Here is a 22,040-nt window from a genome sequence, read left to right on the forward strand (position 1 = left end):
AATCCACCACACACACCTGCCCCACTTGAACTAGCCCAAAGCCCCCTACTACCAGCTCATCTGATTTTCTTCTGCTGTACCAGTCTCTGGCTAGTTATTTCATATCCTGCCTGAACCCAGGATAGGCTGCTGTGACCCAAGTCCCAGGCCCCCTGACAAGAGCCTATCAGTTTAATGGAAATTGCCTTGTTCTCAATGAGCAGCCGGAAAAGTTTCACACGACAGTAGATTTAAAAAGTCTATCAACTCTATTCAAGAAGAAAAGGATTTATTGAGGTCCAGGATGAAAACTTGCTACCTCAAACTGTAGATTTTATAAAAGGTTTATAAAAGGTCAAACAGTGCAACCGGTAAAAGGGATACTTCACCGAGGTGTGGACATCGTCATTTTTCCATGTGAAGTAACAACACCACTGAAGGGGATTGTAACCTGAGTTGGCCCCAGCCCCTGTCCCCACCCTCCCCCCTTCTGAGTGACATCAACACTGGGGGAAGAGGCGCGCTCGCCCTCTCGCATGCACACGCGCGCGCGCACAGAGCGCCTCCCTCCCCCTCCTTCCTTCTCACTGCTCTTCCTCCTCCTGCCTCTTCTCAAAGAAAGCACAGTAAGCTTCCCGGATACTGTGTGCTTCGCCCATCTCTTCCGTGTCGGAGAAGCTGTCCACATGGCTCTCTGAGGCTGCTGAAGGCAAGTCAGCATAGTCCATGCCCTCTTCCCAGCCATCCTGCATAGCCTCATTTCTGCTTTCACAAATATTGTGCAGGATACAGCAGGCGATAATTACCAGAGGGACGTTTTTCTCTGCCACATCCAGGCGCTTGAGAAGACACCGCCAGCGTCCTTTCAGCCTCTCAAAGGCATACGTCACGGCCATGCGGCATTTGCTCAAGAGGGAATTGAAGTGTTCCTGGGGCCCACTGGAGGCATCTGGGTACGGCTTCATAAGCCATGGTCTCAGGGGGCAAGCAGGACCACCCAGCAGGACAGGGCTCATGATGATCCCTTCAATCTCAGTGGTGGTCTGAGGACCAAAAGCACCTTTCTCCATTCGTTCAAACAGGGGGGAGCCCCACGGCAACCCAGAATCCTGCATTCCACCCGACCACCCTGCATACACATCCATGAACCGTCCCGCACTGTCCACCAGCGCCTGCAGAACCATGGAGACCAACCCTCTCCCACTGATGTAGGCGGAAGCACTGTGCGGAGAGCACAGGATGGGAATGTGGGTTTCATCCACCACCCCAATGCAGTTCGGAAAACCGACCCTTTCAAAGCCATCCATGACAGCCTGTGCATCTCCAAGCTGGACAACATGCGTCAAGAGCACATCATGAATGGCTTCACACACCTCCATGACAATGACCGATGCAGTTGACACCCCCACACCAAACTGGTTGGCAACAGACCTGTAGCTGTCCGAGGTGGCAAGCTTCCAGAGTGTGAGAGCAACACGTTTGTCCACAGGGATGGCAGCACGCATGTTGGTATCCTCACGCTGCAGCACCGGGCGCAGCTTCTCAACCAGGTCCAGCACTGCCACCCGGGACATGCGGAAATAGCGGATCCACTCCCCGTTGTCAAGCTGGCCAGCAACCAGGTTGTCCCACCAGTCTGTTTTCTGCGTCTTACTCCACACTGTCCGATCATTTGGGCGGTAATTGGCCCCCAGCAACACACGTGCCATGGCGGCGCGCTGCCTTCTGCGGCGCAACCGGAGATCCCGCATTCGTTTTGCAGAGGAGCTTGGAGCCTTTCCTGGATGCCATGCTGGTGGGCGGAAACGGAGGCCAATGTCAGAGTTCAAAATGTTTTTTAATATTTATGTATTTTTATCTTTTTTTGTAAATCGCCCTGGAACTGTTGATGAAGGGTTGTATATAAACCGTGGATGAATCTGATTTTCTAGATCCATTTCAATCCAGTTTTAGGCCTGGTGTTGGACGGAAACTGCCATAGTCACCTTGTAGATGACTTTTGCCAAGAGAGAGACAGGGTGTGTGTGACCCCATTCTCTTGGTCTTCTTGGCAGCTTTTGATACCATCCACCATGGTATTTTTCTGGAGCAGCTGGCTGGGTTGGGATTTGGGGGCACTGTTTTACAGTAGTTCCATTCCTACTTGGATGGTCATTTCCAGAAAGTGGTGCTGGGGATTTAATGCTCTATTCCATGGTAATTACTTCATAAGGTTCCATAGGGCTCAATTATATCCCCTTTGCTATTTAACATCTACATGAAACTGCTGGGAGAGGTTATCCCAGGATGTGGACTGAGGTGGCATCACTATGCCGATGACATCCAACTCTGCCTCTCCTTTTCATCTAACCCAGGTGAGGCAGTGGATGTCCTGAATCAGGGCCTGAGAAGGGTAATAGGCCAACAAACTGAAGATCAATCCAGATTTTAGCAGATGGTTCATCTGCCCAGTTGATTGGTGTTCAACCTGTCCTGGAGGGGGTTGCACTCCGCCTAAAACATCAGGCATGTAGCTTGGAGGTGCTCCAGGATCCATTGTTGTCACTTGAGACCCATCTGGCCTTGGTGGCCAGGAGCACCTTTTATCAGCTTAAGTTGATATACCAGCTGTGACCCTATCTGGATGTAGATAGCCTGGCAACTGTTATCCACACTCTGGTAACCTCCCAGTTGGATTACTGCAATGTGCTGTATGTGGGGCTATCTTTGAAGACAGTTCAAAAACTTCCGTTAGTTCAAAACAGAGCTGCTATGTTACTAACTGGGACTGGCCGATATTATTATCTGATGCCAGTGCTTTGTCAGCTATACTGGTTGCCAGTCCATTTCCGAGCCCAATTCAAAGTGTTGGTGTTAACCTTTAAAGCCCTAAATGGCTTGGAACCAGAACATCTAAAGGAATGTCTCCTCCCATATGTACCTGCTCGGACCCTTAGGTCATCTTCAGAGGTCCTCCTCCATGTGCCCCTGCTGAAGGAAGCTAGGTGACTGGCTATAAGAGAGACCAGGCCTTCTCAGTGGTGGCACCCCACTTATGGAATACCCTCCTCAAAGAGATTTATTGTATTATTATTTTATTTCATTTCTATGCCACCCAATAGCCGAAGCTCTCTGGGTGGTTCACAAAAACCAAAACCAAACGGCACACAATAAAACAATTCAAAACATACATAACATTAAAACCACAATACAACAACACAACCACAATAAAACCTAGCAGCAGTGCAGGAATTTAAAATACAGATTTAAAACAGCATAAAAGTCTAGAAAGCTAAAATGCTAAAATGCCTGGGAAAATAAAAAGGTCTTCACCTGGTGCCGAAAGGAATACAATGTAGGTGCCAGGCGAACCTCAGTAGGGAGCTCATTCCAGAGCCGGGGTGCCACAGCAGAAAAAGCCCTCCTCCTAGTAGCCACCCACCTCACTTCCTTTGGCAGGGGTTCACAGAGAAGGGCCGCTGAGGATGATCTTCAGGTCCAGGCCGGCACATATGGGAGGAGGCGATCCTTCAGATAACCTGGCCCCAAGCCGTTAAAAGCTTTGAATCTTTAAGGTTTGCCTGGCACCTATGCTGTTACCTTTCACTGCCAGGCAAAGATGTTTCTTTTCTCCCAGACATTTTAGAGGCCTAGCTCTAGATTATTATGGCTGTTTTATCAATTCCTGTGCTGCTTGTTGTTTTATATTGTATTTTATTATTTTAAATATTTATACTGTATTTTATATTTCTCACTGTTTGTATAGCATTTTAGTCTTTTAACTGTTTGTATTCCATCCAGAGGAGAGTGGTTATTGGGCAGATTAGAAACATAATAAATAAAAATAAATAAATAAAATATGCAGAAGTCATACTTACTCTGTACACTTCCCTGAGCTGTCGTGTTGGTGGGATGCTCTGCAGGCCTGGGAGTGGAGATTTCTGTCCAGAGGTGGCTGGTGGCTGACAGTCCATTGACAGGGGTCAGCACCACGTCCTGGTGTTGGCCATGACCGGACGCCCGACAGGATTCCATGACGAGGGAGGCATCTTGGTCTTCCAGTTGCAGCTGGAAGTCGGCAAGTCCCAGGGTGTGAGTAGGAAGATTGTCATCCTGCCCCCGCAGGTGGTAGCTGGAAACCCCCACAGCATGGACAGACGGGTCTAGGTTGGGGAGCTGATGGTGGCAGTCAGGAAGGCCTGCACCCTGGCTATAACGGTTTTGTTTGCGCCTGTGGAGTTGGTAGCTGGGGAGCCCCAGTGAAGGGACGTAGGGATTCTGGCCTGGGAGATGTACCTGGTGTGAGTCAGGGCCCTCCGGAGGCAGCACAAGCACAAGCGACTGCTCGCCGTGGGGCTCCTCCCTCCGGCCCCTGTTCTTCCGGCCCTTCTGCTTGGCTCTGTTGATGCACACCTTGGGAATGACCAGCCCCCGGCTCATCAGCAGGAAACGGTCCAAGAGGGAAAAGAATGGCATGGTCTGGCGGGCGCGGTTGGAATGGAGGTTGCCGTCCTTGATCTCCTTGAATCCCCGCCTCAGGTCTTTGGCTCGCTGCCGGCACTGCTCCAGGTTACGATGGAAGCCCATTTTCCTCATCTTGTCTGACAGGCGCTTGTACTGCACCTCGTTCCGGTAGTTGTCATAAAGGGCCGTCTGGACTCGGTCGTCCCCCCAGAGCTCCACGAAGGCTTTAGTCTCCGAGATAGTCCAGTGAGCCGCCCGCTGCCGGACCTGCTCCATGGCTTTCTGGCGACTATGAGAGGAAAGGAAGAGGCGGCAGTAAGGCAGGATCAAGGGGTATTAGGAGGCTCCGGGACCCTTATAAGGAAGTCGGCGGGCAACTGCTGCTGGTCACAGAAACTCCCAATAAAGTTATCCTGAGCAATAGGAATATCTTCGCCATGTCCTGGGGCTAAGGACTGACAAAGAAGGGTTGGTCTCATGTGCTGTTGTTGTTAAAGCTGAACCTAAACCTCCCTACCCATTACTTTTTGTCCTCTTTGCCGTGGGTGGGTGGAACAACTGTCTTGCTTCTCATGGTGGCTTCTAAGCTTTTGAATAGAGAACACTAAAAAAACACCTTCTCCCCTTGCTTCCTGGAAGGCTTGATCCACCCATTTTGCACCCATCAAGGCCTAGACACTTCCTTTGAAGAATATCAGAACAGCCCTGCTGCCTCGGACCAAAGGGTCAGTCTGCTTTTTCCCACACTGGCTGGCCAGATCCCTCTTGGAAACTCAAACAGGACAGGAAAGCATTAGCCCACCCTGGTTTGTCCAAGCATTCAGTAAGCGGTGGCAGGTTGCCTCAGGCCAGGGAGGTTCCATCTCCCTCCCATGGCATTCTCTTCCTCCTCCCATTCTATTCATTTGCCTGCTCTTTTTTAAAAGCCATCCAAGCTGGAGGATTACAAAATCCCAGGAGATGGAAGTGGCAACCCAGCATCTTGTTTCCACCTGTAATAGATCCTGATGCTCCTGAGGAAGGAGAGACAAAAACCATCCCCGGCCATCTAAGCCAGGAGTGGGCAACCTGCAGCCCTCGGTCTAGTTTCAAGAGCCCTCGGCAAGCCATGAGTTCAGACCTCTGCTGGGAGGGATTCATCCCTCCCTCAAAAGGCAGCCTGGCAGGGAGGAAGAGGAAGAAAAGGGGTGGCCCTGCCTGTTGCCAGCATGCGGCCCTCAACAGATTACTCCCAAGGGAATGCAGCCCTTGATGGGGGCCATCTGGAGTTTTGGAGTGTGTTGCTGATGACACGCAGCTCTATTCCTCCTTTTATCTTCATCAGGTGGGGCTGCAGATACGCTAGATCAGCACCTGGCTGCAACAGGGTATTGGATCAGGGCTAATAAACTGAAACTCAGTCCATTCAAGACAGAGAGGCTGTTAGTGGGTGACAGAGATGCTGTCACTTCTCACTGAATGGATGGTGCTGCACTCCCCATGAAGAAGCAGTTTCATAGCCTGGGGGTTCTCCTGGAGCCATCACTGAGGCTCAGGTGGCCTCAGTGGCACAGTCTTCTACCAGCTTCAGCTCGTGGCCCAGCTATGCCATTGGACAGGGAAAGCCCGACTTCAATAGTCTATGCTCTGGTAATCCCCAAATTAGATTACTGTAACGCATTCTATTTGGGGCTGCCTTTGAAGATGGTTCAGAACTGCAGCTTGTACAAAATGCACCAGCCAGATTGATAACAAGGACCAGGAGGTTTAAGCATGTAACACCGATTCTGGCTTGCCTGCACCGGTTCCCTTTACTTTTCCGAGCCCAATTCAAGGTGCTGGCTCTAACCTATAAAGCCTTATACAGCTCAGAGCTGCAAAACCTGGCAGGGTGCCTCCCCTAGTATGAACCTACCAGTACCCTATGACCAACATCTGAGGCCCTCCTCTGGGTGCCTCCTCTGAGCGAGGTTCAGAGGATGGCAACAAGGGAAGAGGGCCTTTTCAGTGGTGGCCTCCCGACTGTAGAATGCTCTCCCCAGTGAGGCCTGCCTTGTGCCAACAATGTCATCTTTTCAGCACCAGGTTAAGACTTTCCTCTATTCCAGGGATGTCAAACCTCTTTCAGCCGCAAGGCCAAATACAATTTCAGAGAAGCTCTCAGGCCGCGATCCAGTGGTGAGTAGGGCCGAAGGTAAGCAGGGCATGCTCCAAAGGAGAGTTAGCTTAAAAGATTTTACTGCCAGTAACTAACCCGTAGGAAAGGTATTTCAGACTTTTAGAATGGGGAAAAAACATGCAAAAGCGAGGTCACCACCACATAATTAGCAGTTTCATGGAAGGAATATGGCTGTCGAGGGCGCCCCAGAGGGCTGGACTGGGACCCCAGGTGGGTTGGATCTGGCCTGTGGGCCTGCTCTATTCCCTGGCATCTGACGGGCTCTATACTAATCAGTTGAATTGTTTATGGTTGTCACTGATGTTTTAGTTGTTTGATGGGGTGGTTGTATTTTAGTGGATAATTGTTTTAACGATTTTAAATTTTGTGTGTTTTAATTTTGTTCTAAGAGGCCTTGAGTCTCTTTTGAGAAAGGCACTGAAGAAACCTAATTATTAATTAGCAATAGTAGCAGCAGCCTTGAAAGCCCAATGCAGCCTCCATGTAAAAACAAGAGCTAACGTTCTTGGGAAGGTGCCTTATACTGAGTCAGACCCTGGGTCCATCTAGCCCAATACTGGCGGCACTGACTGGCAGCAGCGGCTCTCCAGGTTCCAGGCAGGATTCTTTCGTAGCCCTGCCTGGAGATGCTGCTGGGGACTGAACCTGGGGCCTTCTGCATGTTTGTGACAGATGTCTGGTTCTGTGGTTGTGGGGGGCACCACCCAGGAAGAGCCCCGTTCCTCTCCCTCCAAGAGGGCTCCTCACCTGCAGTACACGGTGTCTGGCTGCCCGAAGGGTGCGGAGGCCTGCAGTGTGTCCGGCTTTTGGTCCATGAGGAGGGCAATCTTGCAGCTGCAGTTGAAGCACTTGAAGAGCTTCCCCAGGGCCAGCTGCGTGTGGATCCGACTTGCCTCCTGCTCCTCATAGACGAAGTTGCTCTTGCAGTCAATGCAGGTGAAAACCCGCTCCTGGTGGTGGCTGTTCTGGTGGGCTGCAAGGGTGCTGGGGCTGCCAAAGAATTTCCCACACTGTGGGCAGGGCAGGGCTCGCTCGCTGAAGTGGACCCGGAGCACGTGGGAGATCAGTGTGTCCCGTTCGGGGAAACTCTGGCCACAGTCCTTGCAGTCATGTGTGGGGGAACCTCTCAGCTCCTTCTGGGCAGCCCCCAGCTTCTCTTCACGCTCGATGCCCGGCTTGGCGTCTGCTAGGGAAGGGCAGAGGAGGAGGGTCCGGCTAGCCTGCCTGGGCTGGGGGAGGGGAAGAGCCCAAGCCAGGAAGCCCCGATGCCCCACCCAAAACCTGACCACAACATCAACACGAGAGCTGGGGGGGAGGCAGATAGACAGCCCTTGGGCACCAACTCTGCCGCTTCCAAGCTCCAAACATGGGCTCAGGCCAGTCAGCCAGTTCTCCCCCTGCACATCCTGCCTTTTGCAGCAAGTTCAGTGACTGATGGACTCTGCAACCTAGATTTACAGAACCCACCATTAACGTCTCGTCCACCCATCATGTGTTGGACCACTTCAGACCTCCTTGTTTTAGGCCGCAAAGCACTACAGGCAAAGAACAGACATCTCAACAAGAAAAGCCAGCTGAGTATTTCTCCAAACGACTCCAGTATGCCAGCCAAGCTTACTCCAGAAGGAGCCAGAGACCCACCATGGCCCTGGGCAAACTACTTACTTATTTATGCTACATCTATACCACTTGGCATCCCAGGATTTCCAAGCGGTTTACATAAAACACATATGATACAATAATAAAAACAGTATAAAAGAATAACTACCTTACAAACATGACAACAAAAGCAGTGTAGCAGAGCAGTAAAACTACTTACAGTCCAACCTGCATGCAAAAGAGCTCCCCCCCCCCCCCGAGAACTCCAAGAATCGGAGTTGGAAGAGGCCTCAGGGGCTGTCCCGCCCAGCCCCTGCCAAGACAGCAGGACGCCCAGGGCCAGCCAGCCTCTGCCGGGAAACCCCTACAGGAGGTGAATCCACCACCTCCCGAGGCAGCCTGGCCCTCTGCTTCCTCACTTTGGCTGCGCTAAACAAGCCACTCTGCCTCTCCTGGGCCACTCAGAGCCCTCTGTGGCGGGACATACCAGGAAGGAGGGCAGGGAGGCACCACCAGGGCAGGGCCCCACCGGGTTTCATCTGCAGTGGTACGGAGGCTCAGGGCCCGACTCTCCCGAGGAGCGTCCTCTGAGCCCACCCAAATGGCAGCCAAGAACGGGCACAAGTCCAGCCAAAGCCAAGAGCAGCCTCGTGAGGGAGGGCTCTGCCACCAGGGGGGCACGGCTGCCACCACCTCAAGCCTCACCCGGAAAGCTGTCCGCACAACTCACCGGGGGTGTGGGGACCAAGAACGCCTACCCTGGCCTTCTCTGGCTGGGTTTTGCTGCACAGCTGCTCTGCTCTGGGTTTTGTCCTAACCTCCAGTTGTGAGCCGTCCCCAGAAACTGTGCCAGAGGGAGAGAGAATGTCAGTCACACCTAATGCTGGAGTGCGTGCGTGCGTGTGTGCATATAGCAGGTGTCACCTAAGCGCAAGGAAAAGGGGGAAGAAAATCTTCAGCTCCACACCCACTTTGCTCCAACAACGCCAGAGCACCGACTGCTCTCAGCTCCAGCTCCCTCTCCTTCAGGAGCCCCTTGCACATTGGTAAACATTTCTCCACCATCCAGAGAACAGGAGCCTATTTTCCAGCTAAGCAAATATGGCAGCTACAAAAAGGCCATCTAGACCAGAGGGACTCTGAACTCTGGCACATGAGCCACTTTCGAACTGCGTTGATTGTCACAGCTAGCCCCTAGAACCAAGGCAGCTGCAGTTTTAAGAGGGGACTGAAAATCTTGAGTTAGAGATGGGTCGTGGCTCCACAGAACTACAGTTGGCAGAATTCCTTAGTTGGAAGTCCAAACTGTCAAGTAGGTTTTAAACTGGTTTACATCCAGAGCGCATGCATACAATTGGTCTCTAACGTGTCGTAGCAATTTCAGCCTCCTTTTCCTTTCCTTTTTTACCAACCCGGCTCTTCTGCAATGTGACACTTGTGCGTGGGATGGCACTGTCTTGGCTCTGCTGGTTTCTGCATTTCTGGTTGGCTCAAGCACAGCTTCCAGCCTGTGACCAAAGCACTGCTGCTTGCCCACTTTCACTGGGGCGGGAACAGCCCATGTTGTTTGGGACTTGGGGGACTTTGATGGACAGAGGACGGAGGCCCAGCTGTCCACGCACCAGACCTGCCAACACCAGCCCTTTCCCACAGACAACCACGAGATTCCCACAAAGATGAGGCTCAGTGGACCAGGCACCTTGGGACTATTTGGGGAGCAGCTCAGGAAGCAGATGGGGGGGGGGGGCGGTGTTTCTGATGCCCAGCATGGTTGGGATGGGCAGGAGGAAGGTGCGCTGGGCAGGAGGAAGGTGCGCTGGTACATATAAGGAGCTGTCATGGACACCCCCCCACCACCACCTGGAGGTCTTTGGTGGTGCTTCAGAGAACGTTGTTGGCACAGGAGCTCCTGGGTACTTGTCTGCCCTGGACTCAGGTTAACCCACTCAGTGGGTGACTCATACGGGTGTGCAAGGAGATCAGAAGCAGTAAGGTATGCCGTTGCTACCAACCCTTAACAACAGCCAGCCCAACAGCAGGGATAGGTGCTCAGCCCCCTCCCCAGCCCCACTGGGGGGGAGGGTGCTTTTAAACAACCAGGAGTTGCCTGAAGGGTGCCTCTCTGAAGGCCCAGAAATTGCCAAAATATGTGCAGCTAACCATCGGACATTCATTCCGCAAGGCGTAGCCTCTGCACCCCTCACCTGGGCTCGGGGCTCGGAGCATTTCTGGCTGCTTTTCCTGCAGATGATTCTCAGAGGGAGGAGCCTCTCCACGCTCTATTCGGCCCAGGGCCTCTGATGTGTGCTTGTGCACAGGAGCTGTGTGCGACGGAGGGAAAGCGGAGAGGTCAGGGCCTGCGCCACCCATGTGCAGAGAGGATACCCCCCTTTCCCCTCCCCCATCAGCTCACCACCCTGAGCACAAGCAGGCAGAGCAGGGGCGAAATGAGACCCCCGGGGCTGACGTTTCATTCTGAAAAGTAGAGAAGAGACAACTGGCGTGGGAGCCGCATGAGGGTCCCAAAGGCAGTGGGCAGAGAAGGAGAGCAAGCCCTGTGCCTGCCTGGCCACGGAGGAACCTTCTGGCCACGCCCATATCCTGCCCACTGCAGCAGTGCCACCCCTTCAGCAACCACAACGGGCCTGGTGTCTCACAAAGCCCAAGAAGAGGAGCCTTGCTTGGCTCAGACCGAGGACCCATCGAGACCAGCCGCCCACACGGCCAAGAGGGCCTGGTCAGGAGCTTCAAGCAGGATGTGAAGGCCACGGCCTGGCTCTGGGGCTTGTCCTCACACCTCCCAGCAACTGGCTTCACAGGCATACTGCCCCTGAGCATGGGGGTTCCACCTCATTAGCATGGCTGTTTACACAAAATTCACAGAGGAGAGGGCTGTCTGTGGGTGATAGCTGCTGCCTCCTCCCCTCCTGGAATTTGCCTGATCCCTTTAAAGCCCCCTATCCAGGGCCACGATTGCCACGTTGCATGGCAGTGAATCCCTACGAGGAGGAAGAGGCGGCCCTGTTCTGGGCATGCCCACAAGCGCTGCTATTGACAAGTAAAGGAGGGTGAATGAACAGGAGGAGCACCAGGGAGGAGACTGGAGCCTACGGGTGAACCTGGAAAGGTGGAAGAGAGACGAGGCTGCAGATCCAGGCTGAGGGCACGGCTTTCATCTGGGGGGGAGGATCGGACAGCACAAGACCAGGACGGGGCTTTTGCTTGAAAATATCCGAGGAAGAAGAGTCCAACTCAGCCTCCCCCAGCAGCCCGTCTGTCCCGTTTGGGGGGTCCACGGCCATCTGGCCAGTGTCTGTGTTTTTTCTGCTGTCCTATACAGCTGAGTCATGGAATAGAAGGGGACCAAAAGGTCATCCCATCCCACCCCACCCGCTGATGGCAAGCAGAGAGCAGGTGGGCTGCAGAAAGCGGGGGGCTGTCAAAAAGGACTCACCTAGTGAAGCCACCAGGACATGGTTTTCCTTCATCACTTCCCAGTACAGTTCCTTCTGCCACACCGTCAGCTCCGCCCACTCCTCTGGCGAGAAATAGACAGCCACGTCCTCAAACGTCACCTAAAAGGTAAGCCACATTGCTCTCAGCGCCCAGAGCAGCCACGGAGACAGTCTGGCATCCTTCACCCCACCTGTCTCCTTCTGGAGGGACAGCAACTTGGCAGGCTGGGTGGAACCTGGCATGGCTCCATCCAGCCCCAAACATCAGAGCCTTCGCATCACTCAAGCAGGGCAGGCCTTGGGGATAAAGGTTCGGACATGGGAGACTGGCCCCAATCCACACCCTCAGGACCAGCCCATTTACACAAAAACCCAACCACCAATAGTTCTGGGGGAGAAAACGAAGCAGCAGGGGATGCAAGGCATCTGCCCCGCAGCCCTCGCAAGGTCCCTGAGGAGCTGAAGCTCAAGAGTAGCAGCGTGCCGGCAGCAGCTCCCCTTTGTCCTTGAACTGGAAGCTGCCCCCCGCCCCGCCCCTCACCGCTGGCTATGCTGGCTAGGGAATTGTGGGCCAAAGCCTCTGGAGGGCCACCAGTTGCCCACCCCTGAGCCCAGCCTTCGGAGAGGCATTTCAACCTTTCAGAAGGGGGCGGGGTACAGCACAAATGCTGGGAGACCACCGAGCGCTCGGGGCTGAGGGAAAGGGCGTGGCCTTCTGGGGAACCCAGGCGGGCAGGATTAGGCCTGCGGGCCTGAGCTTTGGCACCCCTGACAGAGAGGAAAAGAGAGGCACTCAGGCTGAATTTGCTCTCCGAGCCCCTTTGCCAGTCGAGAGGGCCCACTGGCACAGCGGCCTCCCTGAGCGCTCATCAGCTCCTGGAGGCTTCATGGCTTCATGCACCAAGCTGGACCTGGCGGGAGCTGGAAAAGTGCCACGTAGGATCAGGGCCCTTGGCTCGCCCCTCTTTCATCCTGGGGGAATTGATCCGGTGAACACACGCAGCATTGCTTCCTCCTCTGGCAGATGGCACTTGCGAGTCCACAGAGAACCACCAGGGCCAGTGAACAGCTCACAACGTGGCTGGAGATCCCCACGCCCGCCTGCTGCCTCCTCACCTGAGCACTCCGCGAGTGGCTCTCAGATTCCTGCTCCAAGCACTCCAAGACGCGTTGGCGCCAGCACAGCCAGGTGCACGGTCCCTGCCCGGCCCTGGGTGGCTCTGCAGGGCCCTGTGGCGGCGGCGGAGCAGATGCCCCCTCTGTGCCTTCGCAGCCTAGAGGACAAGGGCGACCAGGGAACTCACTGGGGGGGCTTTGCCGTTCGGGCCCACCTGGCACAAAGAGGCTACCTTTGGGGACTCGCAGAGCACCAGATGCCAGCACGGCTCGTCGGCAGGCAGTGCGCAGACCTCAGGTGCACCCTCCCCCTCTGCCCCAGACAGGGGCTGCCCCACACACGCTGCCAAACAGGAGGAATGATGCCGCCCACGGCTGCCTCTCGGGTAGCCCTGGCTGGGAGGGGCTGCAGGGAAGTTTTCACAAGATGTCCCCCCCCAACCCATGTTGCTGCTGCTGCCGCCGAACATCTGCGCCTGGCGCCAGCCAGGAGCCTGCTGAAGGGGTGTGGACTGCTGTGCCTGCCTCCATGGGCCCGCAAGCCACACTCAGAGTCACGGCAGCGCTGGAGAAGAGCTGGGGCACACGAGCAGCAGTGGCGACGTGGCTGGGGGACCGTGGAGGGGCACGAAATGGGAGGCTGGCGTGGCTCAGGAACCAGGCCTAGGGAGGAGGGGACGGGGCAGGGAGGCTGTTCTGGGCCCAGGGCATTCCCGGGAAGGTCCAGACAGGGGGCGGGTAAGAAAAAGAGGGAGCTGGCTGCCTGCAGACAACCCAACAGCAGAGACTCAGCAGCCCTGGCGGGGTGCAGAGCTGCACTGCATGTCAGAGCAAACACAGGGCCAAGCAAGACTGCAAAAAAAAAAAAAAAAAAGCAAAAAAACCCCCACGGAGGCAGCAGCAACAGGGATTTTGGTAACCCTCAGACTGACTGAGAGGTGAACTACATGGCAAGCAGCTCGGGTCCAAACACTGAAGCCTCCCTCCAGGTGGTGGACTCGGGAAGGAGGAAGGCCTGGTCCGACCGGCCTTCGGCAAACCTGCTGCGGGAGGGAGGAGGCCTGGTCTGCCACCTGGGCTTCCTCCTCTTGTCGTCCTGGCCACTCCTCTGCACTGCAGCTGGCCGGGCAAGGCAAGGCCCTCGACACGCTGGATGACGCCTTCAGCAGTCTGGGTAAGCGGAGCAGCCGGCGGCAGCCCCCTCTAGGCTGGTCAGCACCAGCTGGTTTTCTTTCCTTCCTCCGCATTTCCAAACCACCAAGCCCAAGACAGGCACCCAGAGGCTCTGTACCTGAGCAGCTGGCAGCATTGTTGCCGGGCTCATCTGGGACGGGAGGATCTGGGATGGCAGCCCCTCTCTCCCCAGCAGGTTCCCAGATGTACACATCTTCCTCCATTTCCCAGCCAGGCTCCACCGCTTCCTCCTCCTCCTCCTCCTCCTCCTCCGCCAGGTTGCAAACAGTCCCTGCTTTGGGGGAGCCTGATGAAGACAAGGAAAGTGAGAGAAGGATCGACATCCCTGCCCTGCACCAACTCATTCTTCACAAGCTGTTTCTTCAGAAGTGAAAGGAAGTAACATTCTGGGGTCCCTGCAAATCCTGATCCCGCCTCCGCCAGCCACACAGCTGGACCTTTCACCTGCAGACACTGGTGTAGAGGCCACAGCTCTGCAAACAAGTATTGCCTCTGGAGCACAAAGGCTTGTACACAAGATGCATTTGTAATTAATGACATGTAATAAATAAATAAAACATTTCACGTCTTTCCCATCACCTCCCCCACCCCACAGTCCTTTAAACTGGAGACTCCGGGACCTTCCGCGTGCAAAGCCGGCGCTCAGCCACCCAGTGACAGCCCCCGCAGGCTTCCTTATGTCTGTGTCGCCATCCAGGCCTCGAGGCAGGTGCAGGCTCACCAGAGCAGGATGAAGATGAAAAGGTCAGTGCCTAGAATGACTCATCCGCGCCTGGCCAAATGGCACCTGGCCCTGCATCACACTGGGCAGACCCAAGATGCTGCTGGACTGCAACTCCCATGATCCCTGGCCACTGGACATGCTGGCTGGGGCTGATGGGAGCTGCAGCCCAAACCATCTGGAGGGCACCACATGGCCTGCCCCTGAGCTACACCAACTGGGGATATTATGAGTCACTTCTGCACTGCCTCTTAAGGCTGTGACGTGCTCCCGTCCGTCACACGCTTCCAGAGTTTATGAATCACGGCTCTATTGTACAAGTGAAAACCACAAACCCTGCAGTAAACCTCTGTTCATCCAGGCAGGCCTAGCACATCAATGAGGGGAGCCGAGGCTTGGAAAAACGGGTGCGGCCAAGGCCAAGGAAGGAAGGAAGGCCTGAGCGGAGATCTCAAGCCAGGAGGCCCCATTTAAAGTGTTCTCAATTCTCCCCCAGAACGCCCCCGCCCCGGCTCACACCTGTTTCCAGCGGCTCCAGACCGTCCCTTCCTGACACCACGGCCAAACAAAGAGCAACCTCTTCTGCCCCCACCCGCCTCCAAACCAGGCACTGCCATTGTCAGGATCATGTGACTATCACAAGATTGCACCAGAAGACAGCAAAGAGCCCCCACCCAATTGGCGACAGGAAGTGGGGAGGGGGGGAGCTCTGCTGAAGTCCAGAAGTGGACTGCAAGAGGTTTCTTGCACAGGGCTTTGAAACACCCTGACTCAGAGCCGATTCACACATCTCTCCTGAACATGAGAAGCACAAGCATGTGGTGATGTCAGGTGCTATAAAAGCTCCCTCTGGGGGCCACCCACACAACCCAGTATCCTGGGATGAGCACATCTGTGAGAGCTGCCCTCATGGTGGCAGCTGGCTTGGGGTGGGGGGTAAGGGGGAGGGAAGCATCCAAACTGGGAGAGCGTTCAGGTAGTCCAGCCTGCACAAAGCCCCTCTTCAGTCAGTTTTCATGAATTTGGATTCTGGAGAAATACCAGTGGAGGAATCTGTGGGACACCAGCACATCACAATGCAAAATCCCCATATTTGGCAGGGAAAGTTGGCCAAGAGGCCACATGACTGCCTGCAAGGATCTCACTCACTTCGTGTGGATTTTGCATCCCCGAAAAATGTATTTCCATGTGGACTCTAGCAGGTGGTAAGGCCCGCTGCAAATAACAAGGCCAGAGAAGAGCAACCAGGATGGTGAGAGGTCTGAAAACCAAGTCCCATGAGCAACGGTGGAAAGAGCCAAGTGTGTTTAACCTGGAGAAGATTCAGGAGTGACATGACAGGAGCCTTCAAATATCGGAAAGGCTGCCCCATAGAAGAAGGAGCAGGCGTGGTCTCTGTTGCTGCCGAGGGCAGGACTAGAACCAGCAGGTGGAAACAGCAGGGAAGCAGATTTCGCCTAAACATCAGGAGAAGCTTCCTAATGGTGAGACGTCTATCATTGTACACTTCTATCATGTCTCCCCTTACTTGCCTTTTTCTGAACTAAAAAGCCCAAGGCATTGTAACCTTTCTGCATAGGGGAGTTATAGAATCATAGAATAGTAGGGTTGGAAGGGGCCTACAAGGCCACCGGGTCCAACCCACTGCTCAATGCAGGAATCCAAGTCAGAGCAGTCCTGACAGATGGCTATCCAGCCTCGTCTTGAACGCCTCCAGTATGGGAGAGCCCACCACCTCCCCAGGTAATTGGTTCCATTGTCGTATTGCTCTAACAGTCAGGACGTTTTTCCTGATGTTCAGCCGGAATCTGGCTTCCTGTCACTTGAGCCCATTATTCCATGTCCTGCACTCTGGGATGATCAAGAAGAGATCTCGTCCTTCCTCACCGTGACAGCATTTCAAGGACCTGAAGAGTGCTATCATATCTCCCCTCAGTCTTCTCTTCTCAAGGCTAAACATGCCCAGTTCTTTCAGTCTCTCTTCATAGGGCTTTGTTTCCAGTCCCCTGATCACCTTTGTTGCCCTCCTCTGAACCCTCTCCAGTTTGTCTGCATCCTTCTTCAAGTGTGGTGCCCAGAACTGGACACAGTACTCCTGATGAGGCCTAACCAGTGCTGAGTAGAGGGGAACTAGTACTTCCCAGGATTTGGAAGCTAAGCTTCTATGAATGCAGCCCAAAAGAGCATTTGCCTTTTTTGCAGCCACATCACATTGTTGGCTCATATTCAGCTTGTGATCGACAATTCCAAGATCTTTCTCGCTTGCAGTGTTGTTGAGCCACGTATCCCCCATCTTGTAACTGTGCATTTGGTTTCTTTTTCCGAGGTGCAGAACTTGGCATTGATCCCTATTCAATGTCATTCTGTTGTTTTCTGCCCAGCGCTCCAGTCTATCCAGATCACTTTAAATTTTGTTTCTGTCTTCCAAAGTATTAGCTATCCCACCCAATTTTGTGTCATCTGCAAATTTGATTAGCATTCCCTGCACCTCCTCCTCCAAGTCATTCATAAAAATGTTGAAGAGCACTGGGCCCAGGACTGAGCCCTGAGGTACCCCACTCGTTACCTCTCCCCAGTTTGAGAAGGTCCCATTGAGAAGCACTCTTTGAGTCCGATTCTGTAGCCAACTGTGGATCCACCGGATCGTTGTTTCATCCAGCCCACTTTGAGCTGATTTGCTCATCAGGATATCACGGGGCACTTTGTCGAAAGCTTTGCTGAAGTCGAGGTATATGATGTCTACAGCATTCCCACAGTCTACAAGGGAGGTGATTTGATCAAAAAATGAGATCAGATTTGTCTGGCAGGACTTGTTTTTGACAAATCCATGTTGGCTTCGAGTAATCATGGCATTGTTTTCAAGGTGCTTCCAGATGGATTGCTTTATCATCTGCTCCAGAATTTTCCCAGGGATTGATGTCAGACTGACTGGTCTGTCGTTCCCAGGTTCCTCCTTTTTACCCTTTTGGAAGATAGAGACAACATTAGCCCTCCTCCAGTCATCTAGCACTTCCCCCGTCCTCCATGATTTCTCAAAGAGAATACACAGCGGTTCTGAGAGTTCTCCTGCCAGTTCCTTTATGACTCTAGGATGCAGTTCATCTGGCCCTGGAGATTTGAACTCATTCCAAGTCATTAGGTGTTCCTTGACCATATGCCTATCGATCTCAAGCTGCAATCCTGCCCCTTCAGCCTGCACTTCGCACTTCAGCCAGGGGGGTCATAGACCCTCTTTTGGGAGAAGACTGAGCCAAAGTAGGAATTGAGCACCTCTGCCTTTTCTTTGTCATCTGTTATCGTTTTGCCATTCTTATTTAACAGCTGAACCACCATTTCCTTCCTCTGCCTTTTACTATGCACGTAGCTGAAGAAAGCCTTTTTGTTGTTTTTAGCATCCCTCGCTAACCTCAGCTTGTTCTCAGCTTTAGCCTTCCTGACACAATCCCTGCAATTCTGGGCTACCTGCCTGTACTCTTGCTTTGTTACTTGGCCTTCTTTCCACTTCCTATATGTGTCCTTTTTTGTTTTCAGGTCATCCCTAAGCTTTTTGTGAAGCCACACTGGCTTCTTCTGTTGTCCTCCACCTTTTCTTCTTGTTGGAATTGTTTGTGATTGTGCCTTGAAAATTTCCTTTTTTAAAAGCTCCCACCCATCTTGGACTCCTTTTCTCATTAGCGTCGCTTGCCATGGGACCTTCCTGATCATTGTTCTGAGTTTATTAAAATCAGCTTTCCTAAAATCCAGGGTAAGCATTTGACTACACTTGGATTTTGCTTCCCTTAGAACCAAGAACGCAAGTACAACATGGTCACTTTCCCCCAGAGTTCCTGTAACTGCTACTTTATCCACTACGTCATCTCTGTTGGTTAGGATCAAGTCAAGGGTAGCCGATCCTCTAGTTCCTTCCTCTACTTTCTGTAGGAGGAAGTTATCCGCCACACAAGTCAGGAATTTCCTGGAGGGGCCATGTTTTGCAGCATTTGTCTCCCAACAAATATAGGGGAAATTGAAGTCCCCCATTACTACTACATCATGCTTCCCTAAAACATTGGCTATTTGCTTTTCAAAAGTTTCATCCTCATCTTCTCCTTGGTTGGGTGGCCGGTAGTAGACTCCGACCACCAGGTTCCTTTTATTCTTTACTCCATTTATTTTAACCCAGATGCTGTCGATGGTGCTACCAAGCTCCTCCTCCTGTATTTCTGTGCAGAGATATGTCTTTTTCACATACAGTGCAACCCCACCTCCCTTTCTGTTCCTCCTGTTCTTTTTGAACAAGTTATATCCTTCAAATGCTGTATTCCAGTCATGAGAGTCATCCCACCAAGTCTCAGTTATACCTATCAAGTCATAATTTCCCTCCTGTATTAAGAGTTCAAGTTCGTTCTGTTTGTTTCCCATACTCTGGGCATTAGTATATAGACATCGAAGACCATGTGCTTCATAGTCTGGCTTTCTACCTACATGTGTCTGAAGAGTATTATTGGGCACTATCAGAGCTGTTCTCTCCATTGCAGTGCATGCGCCTACGTCCATTGTTACCCCCAACATTACATCTCCCTTCCCCATAGGATTCAGTTTAAAGCCTTCCTGATGAAGTTCTTCATGCTGTGGCCAAAAACATTCTTCCCATCCTTTGTGAGGTGCAACCCGTCCCTAGCCATCTTCCAGGAAGTATAGCCCGTGGTCCCAGAATCCAAATCTCTCTCGTCGGCACCACCTTCGTAGTCAGTCATTCACCCAGAGTATTTTTCGTTCCCTTTCTATTCCTCTTCTAACTACTGGAAGGATGGATGAGAAAACTATCTGGGCCCCAAAGTTCTTGAGTTTCCTTCCCAGAGCTTCAAAGTCTGACATGATTTCTTCGTAGCTCCGCTTGGCGGTATCATTTGTTCCCACATGGATGAGAAGAAAGGGATCCCTGTCAGTGGGCTTTATGAGTGCAGGCAACCTTTCAGTCACGTCTCTAATTCGTCCCCCTGGGAGACAACATACCTGGCGAGTCCACGGGTCTTCGCGACATACTTGGGTCTCGATCCCACGCAGCAAGGAGTCTCCCACTACTACCACTCTTCTCTTCTTCTTCTTGTAGGCCTGGGTTTCATCGCCTCTGTTTGACTGACCTTCAGCCTCTTGCTCACTCTCAGGTAGGTTCCCCTGTGATTCTTCCTCTGCAGGCTGTCCTCCAGTCTCATCCGCAAGTACCTGGAATCGGTTCCACAGCTCCACTGCTTCCACTGGTGCAGAGTGGCATCTAGTTCTTCTCCTCCTGTCACCCTTTTCCAAGGAGTATCCTCTACTCCATTTTTCTTCACCTCAGCATTTCCCACTGCCTCCTCTTGCTGTTGCTCTTCAAGCTTCTGGTCTTCCCTTTGCTGCTGTAGTTCCCCCATTCTGTCCAAGAACTCTTCGTGTTCTCTTATTCCCTGGAGGGTCGACAGTCGCCGCTCCAGTCCACTTACTTTTTCCTCCAGCAGCGTGATCAACTTGCACTTGTTGCAGGTGTAGGCCACGTGGTTCTCAGGCAAGAAAACAAACATTGCACACACCTTGCAGGTCACCACCACTGAAGAGTCTTGTCCTTCCATAGCCTCTTTTCCCTTTTTGTGTCTAGCTTTGTGATTGTTCTAGACTAACCTGTGCCTGTTCCTCTACTCAGTAGAGGTTAAAAGCAGAGTCACACTTGTGTGAAAGTGTGTGTTACAAGACAAATAAATGGAAAAAAGTTAGTTAAAAAATAAAATGAAAAATGAAAAAAAAATGTTAGGGGCCTCCCCCTTGACCTCCCCTGCCGAACTCCCCTGGCCAACTCCTGTTTGCTCCCCCTGTCCGCTTGCTCTGGTCGCTCGCTCTCTGGGAGCTTGCTTGCTTCTGTAGTCCCTGGACCAGCTGGAGCAGCTTGCTCTGCTCTGCTCAGCTGGGAGGCGGGAAACAGACTCCAGCCCCTTGATTATTTTCTTCTTTTTCCAGCTCTGCAGTATCTTTTTTGACCAGAACTGTACACAGTATTCCAAGTGTGGTCACGCCATAGATATGTGTAAGGGCAGTGTGATATTGGCAGTTTTATTATGAATTCCTTTTCTAGTTACGCCTAACATGGAGTCTGCCTTTTCCTTTACAGCAGCTGCACACTGGGTTGACATCTTGATTGAGCTGTCCGTCACAACCCCAAGATCTCTTTCTGGTCAGTCACTGCTAGCTCACATCCCATCAGCTTATGACTGAAGTTGGGATTTTTTGCCCCAACGTGCACCACTTTACGCTTGCTTCCCCTGAACAGCATTTGCCATTTTGATGACCATTTGCACACAGACACACACGCCCCAGTTTGGAACAACTGAACCCCAAGTGCCAACTGGAGGAATTTCTGTCCAACTCCTGATAACATCGTCAATGGAGGGCAAACGCTCTCTCAGAACTGTCTGTCTCATCCCTCACCATCCAGCCCCATCGGCTGCTCCAGTCTGATGGCCCCAGGATTGCCCCCAACCCTTGGTTGGAATGTTGCTATCCCTGGGGTGGGTGACTGCACTATCCGGGACAGGGAGAGAGGGGCAATAGCTGATGTAGCCCAGTCCCCATGGCGCAGACAAAACGAAGGAAGCAGAAACTTCTTTTGCTGGCTTACCCTGATGGCATCTGCCTGGCTCTCCTCAAACGAGCAAAACTCTCCTGTGCAGCTGGAGAGATCCAGGTGCCAAAGGGGAGGAGAAAGAGCAGGAGCAATTTCCTTCCTTCCCACTTGGCTCCAGAAGGTGTTACCTGGCCTCTGGCAGCCTGAGTCACATCCAGGTGGTTGTAAAAGTGGTGTGTGTGTGTGTGTGTCTCTCCAAATGCCAATTCCCTTTTCTCAGAATGATGGCTGGGAACAGCCACCTTCTGCAATGGGTAGGACAGAAGCAAAAGTGAGGCAGATTTAAGACAAACATTAGGAATCCAGCCCTTGGTACTGGATACAAGGGTGCCAGTCCCAAACATCGTAACCTTTCCTCCAAGGGGAGCTGTCACCTCCATCGTGTCTCCCCTTATGCTCCTCTTTCCAAGCTAAACAATCCCAGCTGTTGCAACCTTCCCTCATAGGGGAGATGCTCCAGCCCCCTGATCATTTTAGTGGCCCTTTTCTGCACTTTTTCCAGCTCTACAATGTCCTTTTTTAGGTGTGGTGACCAGAACTGTGCACAGTATTCCAAGTGTGACCGCACCATAGATTTGTATAGGGGCAGTATGATATGGGCAGTTTTATGCTCAGTTCCCTTCCTAATCATGCCTAACATGGAACTTGTCTTTTTCACAGCAGCCGCACACTGGAGACCTTGCACTGCTCCCATTCATCATTCCTATTATATGAATTTACATTCCACCTTTCCGCAAAACA

The 22,040-nt window shown here is 52.7% G+C and overlaps 1 protein-coding gene across 9 annotated transcripts in view; it reads right to left on the bottom strand.

Annotated features, from left to right (window-relative positions):
• Positions 1-254: 254 nt before the first annotated feature.
• The window catches only part of LOC146345399 (uncharacterized), a 36,474-nt gene continuing 14,688 nt past the window's right edge, over positions 255-22,040 (bottom strand). For 2 of the 9 annotated variants that reach the window (XM_084859675.1, XM_084859669.1), the window contains exons 3-10: positions 14,042-14,230; positions 12,751-12,908; positions 11,634-11,754; positions 10,384-10,500; positions 8,910-9,023; positions 7,328-7,763; positions 3,837-4,711; positions 255-1,771 (exon numbers count right to left, since the gene is read on the bottom strand). In XM_084859675.1, the coding sequence (XP_084715801.1) occupies positions 564-1,771; positions 3,837-4,711; positions 7,328-7,763; positions 8,910-9,023; positions 10,384-10,500; positions 11,634-11,754; positions 12,751-12,908; positions 14,042-14,230 (3,218 nt within the window). In that variant the 3' untranslated portion in view covers positions 255-563. Of the gene's footprint in view, positions 1,772-3,836; positions 4,712-7,327; positions 7,767-8,909; positions 9,024-10,383; positions 10,501-11,633; positions 11,755-12,750; positions 12,909-14,041; positions 14,231-22,040 lie in introns of all 9 variants that reach the window. The other 7 variants (XM_084859671.1, XM_084859670.1, XM_084859673.1 and 4 more) reach the window with 6 other exon arrangements.

This window comes from Heloderma suspectum, chromosome 5, assembly GCF_057233095.1.
Source record: "Heloderma suspectum isolate Gila_16-S chromosome 5, 16-S_ref, whole genome shotgun sequence".
NCBI classification, from domain to species: domain Eukaryota; kingdom Metazoa; phylum Chordata; class Lepidosauria; order Squamata; family Helodermatidae; genus Heloderma; species Heloderma suspectum.